This window comes from Salvia hispanica, chromosome 3 (assembly GCF_023119035.1).
Source record: "Salvia hispanica cultivar TCC Black 2014 chromosome 3, UniMelb_Shisp_WGS_1.0, whole genome shotgun sequence".
Classification (NCBI taxonomy): Eukaryota; Viridiplantae; Streptophyta; class Magnoliopsida; order Lamiales; family Lamiaceae; genus Salvia; species Salvia hispanica.
The window spans coordinates 7,171,330-7,193,132 of NC_062967.1; the positions used below are offsets into that span (position 1 = coordinate 7,171,330).

At 32.8% G+C, this 21,803-nt stretch overlaps 2 protein-coding genes across 2 annotated transcripts; both read left to right on the forward strand.

Annotated features, from left to right (window-relative positions):
- The first annotated feature begins 3 nt into the window (after positions 1 to 3).
- LOC125213644 (protein transport protein Sec61 subunit alpha-like) lies at positions 4 to 3,114 on the forward strand. The gene is made up of 7 exons (XM_048114299.1): positions 4 to 196; positions 947 to 1,310; positions 1,401 to 1,628; positions 1,708 to 2,062; positions 2,154 to 2,278; positions 2,413 to 2,548; positions 2,636 to 3,114. Exons 2-7 carry the CDS (start codon positions 967 to 969, stop codon positions 2,873 to 2,875), a joined length of 1,428 nt encoding a protein of 475 aa, XP_047970256.1. The 5' UTR covers positions 4 to 196; positions 947 to 966; the 3' UTR covers positions 2,876 to 3,114.
- An 8,085-nt stretch (positions 3,115 to 11,199) lies between these two features.
- Positions 11,200 to 12,471, forward strand: LOC125209158 (protein GRAVITROPIC IN THE LIGHT 1-like). Its single transcript, XM_048108766.1, has one exon. The coding sequence runs from the start codon at positions 11,200 to 11,202 to the stop codon at positions 12,469 to 12,471; it is 1,272 nt and encodes a 423-aa protein (XP_047964723.1).
- The last annotated feature ends 9,332 nt before the right edge of the window (positions 12,472 to 21,803 follow it).

Consider the following 21,803-nt stretch of genomic DNA (forward strand, 5'->3'; position numbering starts at 1 on the left):
TAAATTAAAGAAACATTCTCCTCATTGCATCAAACTATTTCAAACTTGATGAAGTACATCGTGGTAGAAGGGAGTTGACAGGTGTTGGCTATGATATGACGTGTTAGAATTGCCAAACCTGCACAACACTTCAAAAAATCTCAGTATATAAGTTGTAACGCCGTTTACTCCGTAGTGCGGTGTTCCACTCTCAACTGTGAGTTTCGCTACATCAATTTTCCATTTTTCTTCTAATCTGTAATTAGTGTTTGATTATTTATTTGTTTTAGTATTTCCGGTGCATGTTGTTTATAAGTTTGAGTAATGAGAATTGATTGTTCCAGTAGTTTTATTTTGGAGCTTCAGATTTTTTTGTTTTAAATCTGCCAGATTAAAGGGAACCTCAAGTTACTGAGCTTATTTTTTCTGTGACTGTAATCAATTGTTGTGAAGCTCTGTATTCTGGATTGATATTTGTGTTGTGATATCATTCTGCTCTCAATATCATGCAATAGGTTGGATTATTTACAACTCAAGCTTCAAGAAATTGTGCATGAGCTGCTTTAAGTCTTGAATAAAAGTTGCATTTAGCATCAATAGTGATTTGTTACTTTACGAACTGTCAATGTTCATTTGGGTGCTGTTCGATTTCCTAGATAAAATAGTACCGAAATATAATCTAGGATTGAGTTGTGAGATTATTTTAGTCACCGGGGGTTAGGTATGACTAATTAACCTATGATTATCCATCTAGGATTGAATTGTGAAATTGAATCTCATGAACCAAATACACTACATATTTAATCCGGGATACAATCTTGCAAACCGAATACCCCCTTGTTGAATAGAACTGCCCCATGTTCTAGACAATTTTACTATCCATTATGTTTGATGTACATTTGTGTTTAGATTAATTGTATTGAAGAGGCATGGCTCATTTAAACATCTATACAATGGTATATTGCAGGCCTGGAAGTTTTCCAAAAAATGGGAGGAGGATTTAGGGTGTTGCATCTTGTGAAACCATTCCTTTCGTTTCTTCCCGAAGTTCAAAGCGCGGACAGGAAGATTCCCTTCAGAGAGAAAGTTATATACACTGTGATTTCACTTTTCATATTCTTGGTTTGCAGCCAACTTCCTCTATATGGCATTCATTCCACTACTGGAGGTGACCCTTTCTACTGGATGCGTGCTATTCTCGCATCAAGCCGTGGAACTGTCATGGAGCTGGGTATCACTCCCATTGTCACATCTGGACTGGTGATGCAGCTCCTGGCTGGGTCTAAAATCATTGAAGTTGATAACAATGTCCGAGAGGACCGTGCACTATTGTAAGTTATTCAATTTTGTGCTTTCTATTCAATTTCTTCACACAAATATCACCCCTATCTTGTTTCAATTGGATTGTGTTTTGGCCTCAGAAATGGTGCTCAGAAGCTTCTTGGTATCTTGATTGCTGTCGGCGAGGCTGTTGCTTACCTTCTCTCAGGAATGTATGGAAGTGTTGGTCAGCTTGGAGTTGGGAATGCTATTCTGATTATTCTGCAACTGTGCTTTGCTGGTATTATTGTGATTTGTTTAGATGAGCTGCTTCAAAAGGGTTATGGTCTTGGCTCTGGGATTTCCTTGTTCATTGCAACCAATATCTGGTAAACATGGAGATTTTAGTTAGATTCTTTATTAAATTAGCTCTTGGCAATGCATAAACTTTCTTTACTTCCATTGCAGTGAAAATATTATCTGGAAAGCATTCAGCCCTACAACCATCAATAGTGGCCGAGGTGCTGAGTTTGAAGGTGCTGTCATCGCATTGTTCCATTTGCTTATAACCAGAACAGACAAAGTCCGTGCACTTCGCGAGGCATTTTACCGCCAGAATCTTCCAAACGTAACCAATCTTCTCGCTACCATATTGATCTTCCTCATCGTGATATATTTCCAAGGTTTTAGAGTGGTTTTGCCCGTGAGATCTAAAAATGCCCGTGGAAAACAAGGCTCCTACCCAATCAAGCTTTTTTACACCTCCAACATGCCCATTATTCTCCAGTCTGCCCTTGTATCCAATCTTTACTTCATTTCTCAGGTAGGCCTACTTCTTGTTAGTACTAAATTTCTATTGTTCTGTATTGCCTTCACTACAACTCATTTCATGATTTATACCGGCCTTCATGCAGTTGTTATACAAGAAATATGGTGGAAATTTCTTGGTCAACCTGTTGGGTACATGGAAGGAATCTGAGTATTCCGGTCAGTCAATTCCAGTTGGCGGCCTTGCTTACTACGTTACTGCTCCGTCAAGGTAAAATTTTAAAGCATCAAGACTACCTTTTCCCGGGCGCATCAATTTATTAAACCATAACCAAAGTTGATTTCCATCCCACTTAATTTGTGAAGTGCTTATTAAACTTTCTGTTCTTTGCCATCTCATCCCAGCTTAGCAGATGTGGCAGCAAATCCCTTCCATGCACTTCTGTACATAGTATTCATGCTATCCGCGTGTGCCCTGTTCTCCAAGACCTGGATTGAAGTTTCTGGATCCTCGGCCAAAGATGTCGCCAAGCAGCTCAAGGCAAGATATATACTTATAGTGGGAAATCCACCAATCCCAGTAAAAGCAGGTAACTGATAGTATTGTCTTATTGGTGATATTCTGCAGGAGCAACAAATGGTTATGCCTGGACACAGGGATTCCAATCTGCAGAAGGAGTTGAACCGCTATATTCCAACCGCTGCAGCTTTTGGAGGAATTTGCATCGGTGCATTGGCTGTCTTGGCGGATTTCATGGGCGCCATCGGTTCAGGGACTGGAATCCTTCTTGCAGTGACGATCATCTACCAATATTTTGAGACGTTTGAGAAGGAGAAAGCAAGTGAGCTTGGTTTCTTCGGATTCTAATTCAGTAGTTGAGCTTTCCATGGAAGGTTTGCAGAAGAGGATTCAGATGACAGCATAGTTGTAGCAAATCTGCCTAGAAACCGGACCAGTTGTAGTGTTTAATGTATAATATCGCAGTGTGAAAATGCGCCTAAGTTGTTCTACTTGGTCTCTATCTTAACTTGAAATCTTCCCAGCCTTGATAATTCATACTTGAGGTTCAAAGTTTATTTCAGTTATCTTTCTTTTGTGAGGGAATATTTTTTTTTGTTCGTGAATTTTGTTAAGGTATCAATTTTGGTCTGCAACATTTGAAGATATCTTATGAGGTCCATGAGCTTCAATATAATATAATTTGAGCTACTTTTTCACTGTTTTAACTTTTTGGAAAAAAATACCTTAAGGCCATAAAAGATAATTCTGTCTATTTGCTCTCTTCATTAAAATATTGAATGAACATCTTTTGAATTCTCGAACTTTGTCAAAATATCATTTTGGATATGAACTTTAATTCTTTCTCTGGTTTGATCCTAGTATCTCTAATCCTTCCTTGCTCTTGAACACAATAATATCACTTCTTCTCTCTCTGATTCATGGAGCTCTGTTGCCAAGCTTAAATCCGTAACTATTGATTACAATTCTCTATCTGGAAAAATTCTCAATTCTTTAAATTGGATTTGAGTCATAATAAATTTGAAGCAAGCATGAATGAAATTGACTGTTTTGTTATCTTTAAAGAGATGAATTTTGAGTCACAACAAATTTGGAAGCATTAATGAAATTGACTGTTTTTTTTTAATAAAAAATCACATAATGAAAAATCAAACGCACAACTATCTACGATACAATATACTACATAAAAAAAAGTGAAATCACGAGATTACAGCCCGTAGAGCATCCCAATCAGCCTCTAATTTCTTACCGTTGTCTTAAATTCATTCAATTCATCCACATGAAAACAATCAGCCTCTGATTTCTTACCCATGTCCTAAATTCATTCATTCAGTCACATGAAAATGAGGGAAATCAGTCTGTTTATCTGATTTACGAATATGATATGAATGTTGATTTCGTGAGAGATTTTCTTCCCTTTGACCCCCGCATGGGATAAAGAAGATCAATTTGATTATAGTAAAAACAAAATCCAACTCCAAGAATCAATTAAAAGTATTCGAGTTCTTGTCCAACTCCAAGAATCAATTAAAAGTCTTGAGTTCTTGAAAAAGGTAAAAACAAAATCCAACTCCAAGAATCAATTAAAAGTTTCTTCTTGAAAAAGGTAAAAACAAAATCTAACTCCAAGAATAATTAAAAGTACCTCAATCATCTGGTATGAGAATTGGATTTTCTTGATTGCCGATCTGATTAGGAACGACGTTCAGATTTTGACCGGCAACGGGGGATCAGTTCGGCCTGGAGTTGTGACATCCCTAATCTAAAATATGTATTTCTTTTATAATCATTGGATATTATATTATCATTTTTACTAGATATATTAAATGTGTACTATAAAAGAAATTTTTTTAAATAAATATATATATATATATATATATAGTAACGAAAATTTTTATGTATACGAAATATTAATATAAATGTATACAAATATGTACGCATGTATAGTAAAGTGTGTATATGTGCATGTTAGTATATTTTACTATTAACGTACATTAGAAAATAAATTAAAATATACTTAAATGTGTGTGAAACGTGTAATGCATATATATTATATAAGTTATGCCTTTTCTTTGTAAATCTTTAAGGATGGAGTGGCTTATAGTTTTGCTACATGTAATAATGTGAAATTTTGTGCTATTGCAATTTGGACACGTAAAGTAACATAGATTATTAAATAATATGAAAATTATGAAGTCGGTCGCCTAATCGGCACTAAATCATTTATATAGCTTTTGTATATAAAAACTACAGGGGGGGAAAGGAAAAGAAAGGAGGAGAGGAGAGACTACTGTCTGATTTAGTTTGGCAAAGAAAAGAGCATATAGAGTGAGGTGAAATCGAAAGCTCAATTAGAATAATTCTATAACTAAGTGTGTATAAATTACATGTAATTTTATACGTGCTATATGGTTGATTGCTTATGTGTAAATTGGAGTGAATAGTTGAATTGTATGATAGAATATGATATGAATTTATTATTGTTGCAAGTGATATATTTATATATTGCATTGGAATTATATAATGGGATGAGATATATGGATATGTGTTTGACCATAAATATATTTTGCATGTGATATTGAAAGCATATGAGCATATGATTAAAGAGAATCTGTGATAGTCTTGCCCTGGATCTGAAATTACAGAGGGATTTTCGGGTTATAGAGTGACCTACGGGTCAAATTACAGAGTCATAGAGGGACCTACGGGTCAAATTACAGAGTCATAGAGGGACCTACGGGTCAATACAGAGGGACCTTCGGGTCATAGAGGAATCCCGGGCAGATACCAGGCTTGACTTGTTACAGAATAATAAATGGAACGGAGAGGTATATGCATATGAATAAGAAATTATTTTACTATTTATTGTTTCTGGTTATATGTATTTATTAAAGAATATGCGATGTGAAATTAAAGAGATGGTTTATATACTGAGTTGTGGCTCACTTAAACTACTAATATTTTCAGGAGTAAGATATCAGTAACGTTTTGGTTGACGTGGGTCATAGGAACTCCACGTGTTTAGGTTCTATTGCTGACGCGTTTTGGCAAGCTTCTCCTTCTCATCATTTTTTCACGTAGATAAATGTATAGTATATAGAGTGGTGAGAGGGTCCCACTACTGTTTAGAATGTTTTGAAGTATATATCTGATAAATGTTGGTTTTTAATATTATGTGTAATATGTGTGGTTTATATACTTGATGCGTGGATTATGAATTTTGAATTTATTTATAATAAGTGCATAAGTCATAAGGGTCAGAGTGTAACAGGAGAAGCCATTCCACCGCCAACTCTACTCATAGAGTTGTTGATGTGATTTACAAAATATTTAAGATGACAATTTGGTGGAATATATGGCAAATAGTTTCATGTTTTTCCCTGTGCATCTATTTTCTTTCTACTTATATATTGCATATATAAGTAGCAATATATAATGCTTAACAATCTAGTTCTTTATTTTTCTATTTTTTTATACCACTATTTATATAAATTTTAAATCTTTAGCAATTTATAATTAAAAGTTGTTTCCGTCTATATTATATTTACATAAAAATTAAAAATAATAACTATTAATTATTTCGAACTTTAGACGTCACAGACATCAAATGATCTCTATATCTATTAGCAGCGACTTGGGGCCCAATCATAAAATGTCTGTTTCGCCGCTACCTCTTTATAAACATTCATTTCTTATTCTAGAATTCTCTACTCTATTATTTAATATTCTATATATTTAGATTCATCTTCGTAAAAATCAAAATATTTTACTAGGAAATTCTATACTTAAATATTTCTACAAAAATATCTAGATATTCTTCTTCTTAATTCTATTTTTGTTCCAACACCTTTTTCACTGTATTGTTTTTTACTATTTTTTATGAAATTTAAAAGTGAGTCCTTTAATTTTTGTTGCCACTTTAATTTAATTTTTTACACGTTTGGTTTATGGATAGCTCTTAAATGAATTGCATGAAACTGTTTCTAGATGTTGTGGTTAGACAAGTTTCTAGTCTTACAACGTCTGATCGATTCAAAGTGTGGGTTTCTCCTTGTGTGCTAAATTTGTTTGGTCGCTTTGAACTGGTTTGTTTGTTTTTCTTATAGACCAGGTGAGCGAACAATCTTGACCCGGCCAATTTTGTGAAAACAAACATGAATATCTCTTGGAAAACTATTGAATTTCATAACTGCTCCCTCATTGGGAATATGTTGTTTATATTTGAGAGAGAAACCAGAGATTGAGAATTAATTCTGTAATGATTTAGATGATGGTGTCGCATGAATTAATTTTGTAGAGCCTTTATGTGATTTATGTTTTTATTTACATAGTTTTACTTTGAAATTTGTGAATGGTTGGCACCACTGAGTTGTGTTTTTTATTAAATAAATTTTAAATGCAACATTAGTGAATAAGTTTACAAATGGAGAGTACTCCTTTTCTTGATATGGCACTCCTTAATTAGGAGTATCAGTAAAATCTGGTACTACAAATTTAGGTTTCAGCATCACAATATTTGAAAAAAATTCGTTATCTAAGGGGTAAAATTGTCAACACACATTGTTTTTCAAACAAAATAATGTTACTATAACCAAACAAGGAAATAATATGTTTCAAGAATTTTTAAAACAAATAAACACCAAATTATGTAGGAAAATCCGAATGTAGAGTGGTTAATCTTGATATCAAAGGTTTTCTAGGGGTGGGAATACGGGTATCCGTGGATACCCGATCCGAAAAAACCGGGTATCAAATTCGAAAATTATCAAAATGTCTATCCAAAACCCGCCCCGATATATTTTCGGGTACTCCAATACCCGCCCCGGGTATCCATATCCGACGTATCGAGTATCCAAATACCCGACTCTTTACATGTGTTAATAATTAATTAAAAAATTAAATTTTATATATTAATAGAAATATAGAAATATCTAAATTGACTAATATCTTTAATGTTTCATTTATTTTGTAGTATAAAACTAAGAAAAATGGATCATTTTTATTTTAAAGTATAAGATTATATTTAATGCAAAATGGCTAAACCTAATTTAAAATATGCTTTAAATAATAAATTGGATATTCGGGTAATACCCGATACCCATTCGGGTTATCCAATACCCGATTTATCTTATATTTCAATACCCAATCCCATAAAATTGGATATTGGGTATCCAAATCCAGCGAATATCGGGTCGGGTATGGGTAAATCCAATACCCGATATCCGTATTCTCACCCCTAGTTTTCATTGACGCGGCCTTTAAATTTTCCATCCATTTTTTTATGAAGTGAACAGAGAGGAGTACTATGACTTTTAATTTAGGACATGCCATGACTTTTATGCATAATAAATAAATAGTACATCGTTTTTGTAATTATGTAATGATAGTAACTTTTTATTTATAGTAGTAGTTATTTTTAACAAAGTATTTTTAATTATATGAAGAAGAGTAATATTTATATGCACAATAGTAACTCTTTCTTAGAGCTCCTATTAACCCGAAAAAGGTAGATAAATTATCTTTTAAAATAGGCTATGGCTTTACTTTTACGGTCGTTCATGGTTTGACAAATTATCTTTTAAAATAGGCTATGGCTGGGGCATGTTAGGGTGTCACCACCCCTTAAAATAACATCATACCATCATTTTTAGCCAATTATTTGTACACGTGGACGAATAATAAGCTGCCACGTGGCAAAAAAAAAAAGTTGAAAAAGACGGCCAGCAATTTGCTGGTCTTTATACAACAATATTTCTTGTCCAGCAATATCCGACACACTATACAACAATCTATAGATTGTTGTGTAGTGTTTGTAATATTGTTGTGTAGCGTTTATAATATTGCTGTATAAGTGGTGTCACGGTGTCATTTTAAGAGGGGATGTCATTTTAACACAAACCGGCAATGGCTTTACTTTTACGGTCTTTCATGGTTTGACCTTTAAAGTTATATTTATTTATTTATTAAAAATTAAAAAATATTCATGTGTCTATTTATATCGAATATAACACTCCAAGCACATAAGAAAAACATTATGAAGATAGATAGATCGATCGATCCAATGCTTATAGAGGAGTATAATGCAATAGTAAATTATATTTAGTCGAGATAATTTTAAACTACTGTGAATCTGATTAATATGTTATCATATATTACCATTATGAAATTTGAGTTCTCAATACCTGTTTATTTCAGCTAGGCCAACAAGAATTTGAACTTTTCATTTTAGTCACTATTCCTTTACTAACACTGCACATTTAATGAGTACTCTACTAATTACTAATAGTATCTTTTACATTGAAATTTATTCTCCGGTATTCATATCACTCCAATCACTTTTTAATTAAAATTTGCGCATCCTTATATGCAATGGTGTATCTATCTTTTTAAAAATTTGAACTACGATAAATAATTAAATAACATGTTGTTGACGCTGTGTTGTTGTTTAACGGACATGAAATAATTAATTAACAATTACAGAATCTAATATATGAAATTTGAGTTTTCAATATATATTACATGCTTCATTAATTTGAGATTAACCAATAAGAATATGCACTTTATACACTACCTTTAAATAAAACTCATTTATTATTTTTTTTCCTTCACTTAGTGTATCTTAAGATGAGATATATATTTCCTTACACAGCAACCTTTTTGCTTTTATTTTTTATACCTTCTTTGTTTATCTCTCGCTCTCTATTTAATTCCTCTCTCCCTCTATTTTTGTTATGAATAAAAAATAGACTATATACTACTTAGTAGGTTATAAAAATTAAATAAGTATTAGATATTGAGACGTAGATGACTAACGTTTTTAGGGTACACAATATGATTAAAAATTAAAAATTACTGTGAATCCTATTTATATGTTTATATACGCTACAATTTTGAAATTTGAGTTCTTACACTTTAATGTAGTTCGGCCAACAAAATTTTCGACTTTTCATTAAGAATCACTACCTTTAAAATAAAACTCATGATCATTTATTATTCTTTTCCTTCACTTATCATGCTAATTCAATACTTTTCTCATTTTTTAATAATAGAAATTTTTGAAATAAAATTTGTGATGTACCCTCGGATGCAATGGTGTGTCTATATTTTTTGATTTGGAATACAATAAAGAATTACATAACATAACATGTTGACATTGTGTTGCTGTAGAATGGACACGAGATAATTAACAATTACATAATCTGATTAATACTTAATATATACTTATGATATTAGTATATTCTATCATTATGAAATTTGAATTTTCAATACATGACATTCTTCGTTATTTTTAGTTAGGCCAATAAGAACATGCACTTTTTATTTATAGACACTACCTTTAAATAAAACTCATTTATTAAGTACTTATTTCCTTCGCTCATAATACATTTTAATAATATTCCCTCCATTCCATTACATGTGACACATTTCTTTTGGGCACATGTTTTTAAATAGTGATGTTTAGTTGTTAAATGAAGAAGGATTAAAGTAAGAGAGAAAAAAAAGTAAAGAGAAAAAGGAGACGTGATGATCAATTAAGAGAGAGATATCTCACTTACAGTGGGACGGCCTAAAAAAAATGCACCTCACTTAAAATGGGATGGAAGGAGTATTAATTACTAATATTACCTTTTAAGGTAAGACTCCAATCATCTTTTACTAAAATTTGCGGCGCACCATTAAATAAAGTCGCATATCTATATATTTATTCAGAATACGACAAACAATTAAATAACACTTTGACATTGTGTCGTTTTCGAATAGTTGTCGGCAGACAGCGTCACGACAACTTCTTACTTTTATTTTTTTACCTTCCCTCCATATCTCTCACTCTATTTAAGTATTCTCCCCTCTATTTTTGTTGTGGATTAAAAAAAATGGAATGTATATAAATGTTAGTAATAGATAATAAAACCTATCTTGTAAACTTATAATAAAATTTAGGGTACATATAATACAATAAACAGCTAACAATCATATTGTAAAATTGCAGATATAATTGCACACCTTGGTGCCTATTTTCAGTAATTAGAGAGTATACAAATATATTTGAGAAATACTTATATAGACTATACAAATAAAAAAAATCTCCACTCAATTAGATTTTATAGTGAAGTAATTTTTTTATTCAAAAATATTACTTAAATATTTAAATGTAACTATACTTAAGTAAAAAATAAATATTTTAATTACGTTAATTCAAATATAGTAAACCTTCCCACCATATCTCTCACTCTATTTAATTCCTCTCCCCCTCTATTTTTGTTGTGGATTAAAAAAAATGGAATGTATATAAATGTTAGTAGTAGATAATAAAACCTATCTTTCAAGCTTATAATAAGTAAAATTTAGTAAAACAGCTAATAATACTATTGTAAAATAAAAGATATAAAAAAATGTACACACTACTTATTACAGTTTTAAAGCAGGGATTAAAAAAACTAAAACCAGCAAAGAAATGAGGAAATGACAAAGTTGAGATAAAGTTGGAGTGTTGTCGTCTTCTCCGAGCATCCGCATTACTTTCCCGCCATATTCATCCCAATTCACCTACCCAAACTAATCCCCTTCTCTCTCCCCATTTACTCCTCCTATATCTATCTATGTATTGCATCCCTCTTCTCCTCAACCCCAATTCCAATTTCCTTTCCCTTTTCCATAAGCTTATTCCATCAATGGAAGAACAACCATCCGACCGCCGCAAGAGCAGAATCGCCCAAACACTCTCGACACTCATCAGCTGCTCCAGAATCCGCTCCAAGAAGCCGCAAGAAAGCCTCCAACCCTGCGAGCCCCATCGCTCCGACGAAGAAGACGCCAACCAGGAGGTCTCCCGCGCCCGCGCCGCCATGGAAGCCTTCGTCGCCAAGCTATTCGCCTCCGTCTCCGCCGCCAAGGCCGCCTACGCCGAGCTCCAATCGGCTCAGATCCCGTACAACCGCGACGCCATCCGGTCCGCCGACCGTGCCGTCGTCGACCAGCTGAAGGCGCTCGCCGACCTCAGGCAGCGCTTCGCGAATCAACAGATCGACTCGCCGCCGCCGCCGCACGTGACGCTCGCGCTGGCGGAGATCCAAGAGCACCAGTCGCTGGTGAAGACCTACGAGGTCACCATGAGGCAAATGCAGGCCGAGATCGACGCCAAGGAGGCGCGAATCACGTCTCTGCAGAACCACCTGCGGAAGACGAATTTGAATTCAAGCGGATCCATCGACGGAATCAGATTCTCCGACGTCAGCCACACCGATTTCGCACTTGTGTTGCACCACTTGCTGAAATCGGTGCGCGGATTCGTCAACCTTCTGATTCGCGAAATGGAATCGGCGAATTGGGATATCGACGCCGCGGTGGATGCGATCCACCGCGACGTCGTTTTCGAAAACAGCGATCATAAATCCTTCGCGATCGAATCATTTGTCTGCAGAGAGATCTTCTCCGGCTTCACCTCTCCCGGATTCGGCGGCGAGATCCATGAGCACGACCGCCGCAGCTTCTTCTTCGATCAATTTAGGGTTTTGCGATCGGCGAGTGCGATCAATTTCGCGAAGCAAAGCCCTAATTCGCTGTTTGGGGAATTTCTGAAATCGAAATATCTTCAGGTGGTGCACCCGAGGATGGAGACCTCATTCACCGGCAATCTGTACCAGAGAGAGATGGTGGAATCGGGCGAGTTTCCGGAGACGGAATTCTTCAAAGCGTTTGCGGAGATGGGGAGGAGGCTGTGGCTGCTGCATAGCTTGGCGTTGTCGTTTGATTGCCATGTCAGCGTGTTTCAAGTGAGTCGCAATTCAAAGTTCTCTCAGGTGTACATGGAAAGCGTCACGGAAGAGCTGGTTTCTGCCGCCGCGGATGGCGAGGCGCTCAGGGTGACGTTCACGGTGGTTCCTGGTTTTAAGGTCGGGGAAACGGTGGTGCAGAGCCGGGTGTATCTGAGCCGCCTGAATTGAGGAATACTACAATAAAGCGGTGGCGCGTCGATCGGAGGGTGGGGACGCCGGAGTCTAGCAGTGGTTTTTGATGCACAAAAAATTGAGAAATTGAGCTATTTGTATGGAATAATTAATGTGTTGTGGTATATAATTTATTCAAAATATATACAGATGAACATTATTATAATCTTTCCCTATTTTTTATTTGTGTGTATTAACATTATTATCTTTCCCTATTTTCATTCTTTGTATTAGTGTGTATAATCATTATTTAGTAGTTTTAAGAGTAGGGTTGTGTTAAAATTACAACACCTCTTAAAATAACACCATACCATCATTCCTAGCTAATCATTTATACACGTGGACGAATAATAAGCTGTCATGTGGCAATAAAAAAAATGCTCAAGTGTAAAAATCTCGGCCAGCAATATACAACACTGTATACAACAATTTTTTCTCTATCCAACACACTCTATAGATTGATGTGTAGCGTTTATAATATTGTTGTGTAGCGTTTATAATATTGCTGGATATGTAGTGTCACGGTGTCACTTTAAGAGGTGTTGTCATTTTAACACAAACCATTGAGAGTATTTCCAACTATTTATACTAAATTCAAACTTATTTGAGTGTAAATATCCCATTATGATTCATTCCAATCATTTGCACTACACTCAAATTTAAAATTATCAAATTATAATATGTATATTTTATTCACAAAATTTGAAAAAAAAAATTGATTTTGTTTTATTGCAAACCTAAAAATAGGTATTACTCAAATACTAAAAATGAGATTGGTTTTGGAGTACCAATGGAGCTAATTGTCTATCGCATTTTAGATTTTAGTCTACCAATGAAGATGGTCCGAGAGAGGTTCGATTATGTTGCCTTTTTGAAATATATGCATGTTCTTTGGAATCTACTCCTTAACACTCCTACTACTTAATAGACGTGGTACTCACGCCGTCCCTAATATTTTTTCGCCATTTGATCCGACACGGGTTTTAAGAAATGTAATAGAAAGTGAGTTGAAAAAGCTAGTGGAATGTGAGTCCTACTAATTTTATATATTAAAATTATGATAAATTGTGAGTATGAATGAATAAGTAGAATGTGTGGTCCACTACAAAACATGATAGTAAAAATAAAAGGTGACAAACTTTTAGGATTGATGAAAATGAAAATAAGCGATAAATTTCCAGTGATGATGGAGGGAGTAGTAGTTAATATTCTGAATATTCTCGTCTTTTCTTATCAGTATTATTTATTTTATATTCTTTACAAAGGTAAGCATAGGGTGGTTTTGCGTAGGGTGGCTTTCTTGAAGAAAAATGAATTACACCAAGCCAAAGCTAATAATGAATGGGGAAAAAGATAATGACCGAAACAGAAAAGATAAATACTTATTAAAAACTGAGTAATAATAAAATCGATGTTTTTGCACATTTTTAAATAGTACTAGTACAAATCAAGAACCAACTTTCTAGCATATAAAGAAAAACATTCTCTAATTTATGGGAAACCCATAAAGCTGCAGTTGTGGATTTAATAATCTTTCTTGTACATCGGCAGTAATTTATAAGATTCGAACATCAAAGATGAAGTGTAATATAGTACGTTCTATAATAGTAGTAATATGGTACTCCCTTCTCCGTTCAATATCCGTTCTATAGTAGTAGTATAGTCAAGAGTGAAGTTTATTATTTCTTATCTTTTTATTTAGCGTGAACTATATAAATGATATATTATCTTTCATTTTTTGCACATAAATGGTACCTGATTTTTATTTTATATTATTTTTAGTATTCCGTGACAAAAATAATCTTAGGTACCAAATATGTTATTTTTTGGTTATGGAGGATATTTTTGAAAATTTCAATTAAATAGAATCATGTGATTTATTTTTCGTCCTTTCTTATTTCTTTTTTTCTTCTTTAGTTTCTTCTTCTTTCTTTTTTTCTTCATTTTCTTCTTTTTTTTTTAGTATTTTATCTTCCTTTCTTCTTCTTTTTTCCTCCTTAGCTTATATTTCCTCTTTTTTCTTTTCTCTTCTTTTTCTTCTTTCTTTTTAGTATTTTATACATGTATCTAATTGCATTTATAATATAAATAAAAAACAAAACACCTAATAAAATTAATTATTTAAAATAATAAAATTAATTGAAATTTTTATATTAAATTATTTTATACTCATTTTAGTTGAAACAACTAACTAAAGATATACAACTCTTTGTAGCATTACAAATGCAGTTCACAATTTTAAATTTGAATTAACACTATATCAATTAATTATAAATTTAATATAAAATAGGAGCAGTAATTATTATTAGTATTATTATTAACTATTATATGATTCATAATTTAAATAATTATACTATAATTATTTATTAATTACTAGTTTTTAGTATTATACTAATAATATTATTATAATAATTAAATATAATTATAACTATAGTTATGATTAAGTATATTTGAATGATATTAAAAAATAAATTGATTATTTATTTATAACATTAAAATAATAATATTAATATTGATTAATAATAATAGTATAAAGAGTGGGGATAATAAGATAAGATATTATAATAGTCACTTTTGGTACTAGCTGTGTGTATGTCCAACTTAACCTCCAACTATTTACGCCAAACTCAAACTCATATTTGAGTATATGTTATACCATAAAGTAGTTTAACTTCAATCATTTACACTATATTTAAGATTTACACCATTTTTGGGTATTTATCTCACAAAAATTTTGCAGTAACACCAAATTTGGAGTTAATCCATTGAAAATTCCAAAAATGGGTTTGGGTTTGGTGTATGGTTGAAGAAATTGTCTACACCAAAAATGAGTTTTAGTGTATGATTGGAGATGGTCTTAGAGGGCATTTTGGGGTGAAAATCGCATTAGGTAACAAAAAAGTGATTTATACGTACCTAAAACGAGATAAAATAAAGATCAAGTACCATTTATGTGCAAAAGTGAAAGATCAGATACAATTTATGTAGTTCACTCTTTTATTTAATACATTACACATCATCTTCTTAATCTCCGTGCCGGAAAGAAATGCCTCCACTACTATGGCACGGAGGGAGTACTACTTACGTCCCACAAGAATCACATTTTGTCATTTTGTCCATCTCATTCTCATAATAAGAGTTACATTTCATTTTTTTATCATATATGGTAAGTAAGTCTATATTTCATTAACCCACTTTACTCACATTTCATTATAAAATTAATATAAAAAAATGGGTCCTATATGTTACTAATTTTTCAAACTCACTATTCTTTACATTTTTTAAAACTCGTGCACACACCAAATGTGAATCCTAGTATGGACAGAGACAGTATAATAACGAAATAGTATTTCGTTAATAGTAGTAGTATTTGGTTAATAATGTGATTTGGATTAGAAAGAAAGCATTTAACTAAAGGCCCAATTTCATCTCCCTTTCGAAAATAGGCCAAATTCTATCGGCACTTATTTTTTTACTCATTTATACTCAACTGATAAAATATGGAGTACTAGATTATTAATAATTTTAAGATATTATAAATGTACTAATATTTACTCAATAAGAACTATTTAGCATAATTATATTTTTTTATGAGAAAATTTTGGTGTAATTCCTTTACTTTTTTTCCTTTTATTTTATTTGCCTCTGCTGATTTTGCTCGTATAATCATTAATTATTTCTAGTCATTCTTTGGTATGTAATTAATTTCCCATGTATGTTTGACTTTCTTTTTTGGTTATTTTCACTTTTAAATTCTTGTAGTATTTATTTTCTCTTCTTTAAAACCAATTGCTAATAGTGAAAGTGGAAAGAAAAGGGAACTATAAATAAATACCCCATCTATCCCATAAATAAATGAACTTTTGGGACATCACAAGTTTTAGTAATACCTCTGTCTCTTGAGTTTGGTCACACTTTGATTGGACACATATTTGAAGAAATATAATAGAAAGTGAGCTGAAAAAAATTAATGGGTGTGAATCCTACTTTTATATTATTAATTTTATAATAAAATGTGAGTTGGAATGAGTTAGTGCAATATGAGGTCCACAACAAAAAATGGTAAAAAGTGAAATGTGACAAATTTTGTGGGACGGACGAAAATGAAAAAAATGTGACAATTTAAGGACCGAGGAAGTAACAAATTGTTAAAATACGAGAGATATAAAGAAAAAATGATTGGAGCATTGTTAATTGACAATGAAGCTCAACTCATAAGAGAGAATAATTTATCAAAGATAATAATTGACTATTTTTATGGATGGACCAAAATAAATAAACATTTATTTTTATGAAACATAGTATTAAAAACTAACAATAAACTCGATAGTTTACACATTCAAATAGAGGAACCAACTTCTAGCAAACACAGATTAACATTCTCTTATGCATGTGAAACCCATAGAGCTTGTCTTTTATTGAATAGTATTTCCCTGTACATTAACACGTTGTAATTGATAAATTTTTAATATATATATATATATATATATATATATATATAGGGTTGTGCTAAAATGACAACGCTCTTTATTGTAACACCATACCACCATTTTAGGCCATTGGATCTGAAAATCGTGTGCTTGTCATGCTGCCACGTGTAAAAACACGGAGGGGTAAAATAGGAAATTTCTAATTTTACGTTACCAGATTGCAGTGTTTGTCCATTGAATATTGCAGTCTTTACCACAACAATATTGCAGCTTTACCACGATCTGCAATATCTAATACAGTAGACTGCAAACCCGTGTTTTTTCACGAAACTTAATCCTAGGCGTCCATAGATGAGATCTAACGGACTATATTGGTGGTATGATGTTATTTTAACTATGGCGGCACCCTAGTGCACCCCTATATATATATATATATATATATATATATATATATATATATATATAGGGTCTTGTTAGGTTGAGATTTTTGGGCCTAATTGAGAATTGAGATGCAACCACAACCACTCATTCGCGCAATGTCAACAGCCTGTAGTTTATGTCAACAGGGGGTATTTTTGTCATTTCAGTTCTAAAATGTTTAAACTATATTCTAAATACTCTATAAAACTTTGAACGGTTTCTCAAAGTTCTCTCCCAAGTTTCAGTCGCGATTCATCGCGATTCTAAATACAATTTTACATCTTCTCTCCTCTTCATCGCGATTCATCTCCTAATCTTAGATTTCGGTCAGTTTTCTACATCAATTAATTTCGAAAAATGAGGATCGAAGAAATAGTTGAAGCTGAAGCGGCGATTGCATCCAAAAAAAGGCATTCCAAATCGGCGGTCGTTGAATCGACTTCTTCAGGTTAAGAAATTGATTCAAATTTTAAGTATATTGCTTCGATTTTAGTGTATCACAACACATCTGGATTTGTTTTCTTATGAAATCGATTTCTGCTGTTTTTTTTTGTTGATTAGCGATGGTAGAATCGGAAGAGATGGAAAGGAACAATGCTTCTGGAAAAAAGGAAGAGGACAAGCATCACCTTCCAGTTAAGGATTTGTTTTAATTTTTAAAATTATTGACATTTTATACAATAGCTATCGACCTAGCTATAATAATATACTGTTGACATAGTGTATGATTGTTTGAATGACTGTTGACATAATTATATTGACATAGTGTATGCTTGTTTGACGAAGTGTATGCTTGTTTGAATGGTTGTTAGGATGGTTGTAAAAAACATATGTATGGCTGTAGTAGTATGTCAATAGCTATTGACATAGTATATGCTTGTTTGAATAGGTGTTGACATAATGATATTGACGATGTTACAACTGACTCATGATTGGATAGAAGCAAACATGGACAAATTGCTTGAGCTAAACAACAAGTACAAGGAGTTGTTTAGTTGTAGAAACAAGAAATGAATAAAATGTGATTTTAATGTTTTGATGTTAACTTATTTTTTGGATGGGTTTTAAAACTATTATTGTGGATTATGAATTTTGAACTTATCAGTTATATCAAATGTTAATCAGTTCAAACATTATAATGAAATGTCAACAACTTATAACCAAATGTCAACAGCTTGTATAAAGTGTCAACAACTCGGAAAACAAATATTATAATTAAAAAAGAAAATCATACGATAGATGTCAATAGAGAGCAAAATCAAATATCACCAACTAATAAGAAAATGTCAATAACTTGTAGTATATGTTAACAACTAAAAAACAACTCTGATTGTTGTTGACATGGCTTGTACGTGTAGTTGACATGACTTATAATTGTTGTTGACATGTTTTCTATGAGTAGTTGACATGGCTTGTATGTGTAGTGGACATAATATGTAACATAGTTGACACGACTTGTATGTGCCGTTGACACAATGTGCACCATAGTTGACATAATTATATTAGTTGTTGACACGGCTAGTATATATAGTTGACATGATTTTTAATTGTAATTAACCTTAAAAACATGAATTGTAGGCAGGATTGGGGCAGTCTGGACGACCTCATCGGCGAGGAGCACGGAAGGAAGCCTGACTCCAACTTGTATTGAAATGTCAATAACTTATAACCAAATCTCAATAGCTTGTATAAAGTGTGTACAAATTAGAAAACAAATCTTAAAATTAAAAGAAAATCATACGATAGATGTCAATAGAGAGCAAAATCGAATATCAACAACTAATAAGAAAATGCCAATAACTTGTAGTATATGTTAACAACTATAAAACAACTCTGATTGTTGTTGTTGTTGACATGGCTTGTTGTAGTTGACATGACTTATAATTGTTGTTGATATGTTTTCTGTGTGTAGTTGACATGGCTTGTACGTATAGTTGACATACTATGTAACATAGTTGACATGACTTGTACGTGTAAACATTATTTATGTCAACTACGATGTCAACAACGTTATGTATGCCAATTATTATGCCAACAACAACATTTTACAAATAATTAATGTCAACAACATATATTTTCATGTCAACGACCTATATTATTTATGTCAACAACAACATTTTACATATAATTCATGTCAACAACAATGTTTTACATATAATTTATGTCAACAACATTTTTCATAAAATTTATGTCAACGACCTATATAATTCATGTCAACAACACACGTTATTATGTCAACGAGCTATATAATTCATGTCAAAAATAAACATTTTCATGTCAACAAACTATATAATTAATGTCAACTGCAACGTTTTACATATAATTAAAAAGGGAGATGGCTAATTCCCAATTGGGGAATATCACCAAACACCTAGAGTGCATTATGATTAAGCTTATTCTCCAATCCAATCCAATCCAATCCAATTCCTCCAGACTATCATCACCAAATCACATATCAACTACGGAGACATTATGTCAACTACGATATCAACAGCGAACATTATTTATGTCAACTACGATGTCAACAAAAAACGTTATTTATGGGAACCACGATGTCAACAGCAAACGTTATTTATGTCAACTATTATGTCAACAACAACATTTTACAAATAATTAATGTCAACAACGAATATTTTCATGTCAACGACCTATATTATTTATGTCAACAACAACGTTTTACATATAATTCATGTCAACAACAATGTTTTACATATAATTCATGTCGTTGAAGCCGGATTTGACTGCAGAACAATACGGCAACGATCCAAGGGCCTTTGCTGCGAAGTCCACTATACGCTCCCTCACAACTGCTTTAGACTTGTTAAATGTCACCTTCCCATAAAATAGTTCTTGTTTTAATTTTCAATCAATCAATCAATCTCAAGTGCAATTAGCATAATATGCAGCATTGCAATCTTCAACTAAGTAATTCGAGCTTTATACTACACAACCGCGCTTGAAAAAAAAGAACCACACACAAGATTTCATGAATTATAAGATCAAGAACTGATGTAGGAGATTCACAATGTACCTGATGGTGGAAAAAGGCTTCCAATACATGGAATGTTGATGAAGAGTTGATCTTATTAGCTATATGCAGAGCCTTAGAAGTTGCAAATGAATTATCATGGTAACTGCAATCCAATCAGATTCATCTCTCAAATTATGCAAATTGCATAAGTAAGCAATCATAAATTGGAATAACAAATCCTACAACATAATGGGAAAATATGTAAACAAACTGAAACAAATAATGTCAACTAGCATATCTTAATTGACCCACACCAGCACCAACATCTCAGACATCATATCATGGACTCTCAACCCTATCCATAACACCTTCCTCCACCAACAAACACCACAGCAGAGGCTGTTCAGACAGAGGAGGTTGCATTTTGCATACAGCCATGTTGTATATCAACAAAATGTCAACAAAGAGTATAGCTACATAGAATATTTAACATGTAACATACATCAGACATCCTATCATGGACTCTCAACACTATCCATAACCCCTTCCTCCACCAACAAACACCACAGTTCAGACAGGGGAGGGTTCATTTTGCATAAAACTATTTTGTATATCAACAAAATGTCATCAAAGAGTATAGCTACATAGAATATTTAACAGATAACATATATCATGCCAACAGATTTGCATTTAAGTCAACAGAATATCAATTTAAATATCAACAGCGCATTTATGTCAACAGAGTATAATTCACCAACATAACACAAAAAAATCATGTTAATGAAACAGAATATCAACAAAGAGTATAGCTACAGAGTATAATTCACCAACATAACACAAAATTTGACAAGTAACATACATCATGTCAACAGATTTGCATTTATGTCAACAAAGTATAATTCACCAACACAACACAAAAAAATCATGTTAATGAAAATCAAACCAAATTACCTCCACCATTCGTCGACGTCGACTTGGAATAAGATGAAGAATCCATCAGATAACACTTAGGTGTTGATTATGAAGTGAAATCGAAGCTAAAGATGAAAAAGCAAAAAAATAAAAATTGATTAGGAAGAAATTTGACTGGGCATCAACAAATAAAACATAAAAACAGAATCAAGTAGATAAAATCGACCTAAAAACTTCAGATTCAACACCGAAATCCATCGATTTGTCTTCTGTTTTTCGAAAATTGATATCCTGAGGAATCGTCGAATCAGATATCGTTCAAATCGTTGAAATCTTCTGCGTTCTAATTTTTGAGTCAATTGAATCAGAAATTGTTTCAATCAATTGAATCAGAGATCTCACGAAATCGCAATTCTCACCAAAATCGCAATTGAAAGCTGAAGAACTTCAAAATCGGTAAAATCGACCGAAAAACTTCAAAATCAACACAGAAATCCGTCGAACTAGTCGTCTGTTTTTCAAAAATTGAATCGCAAATCAGATATCGTTGAAATCGTTGAGATCGTCTGAGTCTAATTTTCGAATCAATTGAATCA